This window comes from Cyprinodon variegatus, unplaced genomic scaffold (genome assembly GCF_000732505.1).
Source record: "Cyprinodon variegatus isolate N-32 unplaced genomic scaffold, C_variegatus-1.0 Scaffold171, whole genome shotgun sequence".
NCBI classification, from domain to species: domain Eukaryota; kingdom Metazoa; phylum Chordata; class Actinopteri; order Cyprinodontiformes; family Cyprinodontidae; genus Cyprinodon; species Cyprinodon variegatus.
Genome location: NW_015150624.1, coordinates 990077 through 993040, shown reverse-complemented (window position 1 = coordinate 993040; position 2964 = coordinate 990077). Strand labels below are relative to the sequence as shown.

Below are 2964 nucleotides of genomic sequence, written 5' to 3'. Positions count from 1 at the left end.
ATCCTCCCCTCTCTCATGACAAGGTGCGCACGAGTCCTATCATGAAAAAAGGTTCATTGTGCGACCTGAGTATCGTGCAGTAACGGGGTGTCTGCAATGGTAACTGCGTTATATTTCATGTCAAAGTATTTAGTTAGATTACTCGTTACTAAAACAAGGTAACAGCGTTAGTAACGCCGTTACTTTCAACGCCGTTAGTCCCATCACTGTTTACTAGTAACTAGTTAGTTTTATTGTGGAGTAAGTCAGTTAGTAACTAAGCTACTTTTTGGGAGAAGTAACTAGCAACTATAACTAATTACTTTTTCAAAGTAACGTGCCCAACACTGGGCGCCACACAGTGTTAGCCCACTGCTCCCCATTGGGATGGGTGAAGATGCAGAAGTGAATTTCTTCAATGTCAGTTGTCAGTTTATTATTATTATCTCACTCAAGGATAGTATTTGGTCTGTCCATAAAGAGAAGTACAGTTAATGTACAAAATGTACATAGCTATAACTGTAACGACAGAGTGTGTAATACAAGTAGACCTTCCAGGTCAAAGAGAAGAGATAGAGCTGATTTATTGCTAAAAAAGGCTCCAACACATGGTCCAATATGGTGTCACCTAAAAGAATTATGTAAGGATTAAATAATGGAGAAGCAATTAGTCAGCTTTGTATAAAAATTATTCATTTTCTGAGGATGTTTATTTAAGAGCAACTTTGGAAATTAACAACCAGCTAGAAAAAGTACACTATATGATATTATTTTCCATGTGAATTCAAGATTGTTCATTCTTTTTTGCCTTTCCTAAAAAGTGCTTTAAATCATTCCTACCTGTCTTTATCCATTCTGGGTCAGATCCTGACATTTGAAAAATGGCAGGGAAAGCAGAATAATAAGCATTAGCCTCACTGCATACAGCTAGCAAAGCATTGTAGCTAAACCAGGTCCTGAAAAAAAGACCATGTGTACCATCTCCATCTGTCTTCGGACCTCTGATTAATTTTGAAGGTCGGCTTATCAGGTCCAAATGCTTTCCCCTCCAGCTTCTCTTGGTAAGTTTGCTTTATAAGACTTCACTTTCACGACTTGACATGTCAATCAGCCACACTACTAACAGGTTAGGGTTCCTGTCCTCCCAGGGCACAGCTCTCCTTCGCCCTGATCTCTCATATCTTTTTGCACTGCAGAGGAGTTAATATGCATGCACACCTTTTAACAAGAGTCAATGGCCAAAGATTTTTGTGCCCCAGGGCGGAACTACGTCACCAATCTGATGACGAATAAAACAGATTTACTTGTCATTAAAGATTTAACAACACATTTATCTTGCACACCTAAAAATATATATTTATATATAATATATTTAATATATTTATTTGTATTTTATAATTACATTTTTATTGTTTGTTTATGTTTCACTCAAAGTCACTGGGTGGGTGGGGCAGGGCCATAGCACCCTCTGTTGACCAGCTGCCACTGTACCCCACTCTGAAAAAAAAAACTCTGCAAATAGACTGAATGGTTATTACTTCATTAGTGCAGGTTTGTACATCTGAAATTGTCATTTGCAAAAATGAAAAAACAAAAAAATAGATAACAAGATCTGTGCTAACGTGATAATGTTTTAGGCCATCCAGAGAAGCTGCAAACTGAACAGGATGCAAAGAGCTCACACACAAGTTTAGAATGGCCTATTCTATTGGAATGCTATATGAAGGCAGTGTGCGTCTACTGCAGTTACCTGGAGCACAGCATGGATGCAGTGACAGATGAATAGTGTTGTATTTTGTAGCTAAGCCATTCAGTGATTTATAGACTAAAAGAAGTATCTTAAAGCCTATTTTCTGAAATGTGTGTAGTCAGTAGAAAGACTTGGAACTAGGCTGATGTGTTCTACTTTCTTAGTTTTAGTGAGGACACAGGCAGCACGTTTTGGATCAGCTGCAGTTTTCTGACTGAGACAACATATTGTTATGTGACTTCATGTTGTAAGTATGTCTATCTATCCTATAATTAGTGATTTGTTTTCAGAGTTCAACAGAGGATTGGAGATGTTCAGCCTTACCTGCCAAACAGCTGCTCTGGTTGTTTTCTGGCGGTCCAGCTCTGTTTCTAAGTCTTTCTCCACACTCTGCATTGCTCCTCTTCCTCCATCTGTGGAGGAAGAGAAGTTTTGTTTTTATTTTTCAAGAAATTTAAACAAGGATTAATCCAGCATTTCTGATGACCATATTGTGTGTCTGTAACTACACACAAAGGCCAAGCAACAAAGCAAAGAACTCAGAGGGTTGAGAATTACCCTTTACAAAGGCAACATGAAAATACCATTGTCTTCAGAGGTTTAGTTTCACTTTTAAGCTAGTAAATGTTTAGTGAGATATTTATATTAAGCAACTGTCCTTTTCCGTCCTTCATCATGTAAACAGATGATCAACCAGCAGCAGTCCCATCTCTTCAGCACAAACACCCCCCATCCTGTCCCAGTGAAGAAGGTGAGCTAGATTGTGTTCAGGGACATGTCAGTTAGCATAATTTTGTCTCTTTTTAACCAAAAAAAAAAAAAAAAAAATCAAAATCAAACTTTTTTTCTATTAAAAAAATGTGAAACATATACTATATATCATCATAATATAAAAATGGCCTGTAGTTGTTTGTACTGGATATTGGACAGTTGAAGGAAAACATTAGCCTCCAGCAGCCTGTATTAAAATCAGTCAATATTAAAATAGTTCAGTTAGATGTTTTTATTCAGATTGAATATCAATGTCTTTTATGGGGCTTGTTCTCTGATAGAACGCCATGCAAGAAGTTCTAAAAGTTACTTAGGGTTCTGGTCTTTATCGCATTAAGTCAACTGAATCTAACTTTATGACGATCCTTTGGACTTCAGTTCTGGGTCCATGATGTAGTTTTATTGCCCTGATATATCATTAAGCATCTTAGTCTTTAGTTCCAGTAATGGACATAATTTTTCAG

The 2964-nt window shown here is 37.2% G+C and overlaps 1 protein-coding gene across 1 annotated transcript in view; it reads right to left on the bottom strand.

Moving 5' to 3' along the window:
• The window catches only part of LOC107087036 (protein NLRC3-like), a 28850-nt gene that overhangs the window by 8991 nt on the left and 16895 nt on the right, over window positions 1–2964 (bottom strand). The window contains exon 4 of the mRNA XM_015378370.1: window positions 2054–2142. Coding sequence (XP_015233856.1) covers window positions 2054–2142 — 89 coding nt within the window. The remainder of the gene's footprint in view (window positions 1–2053; window positions 2143–2964) is intronic.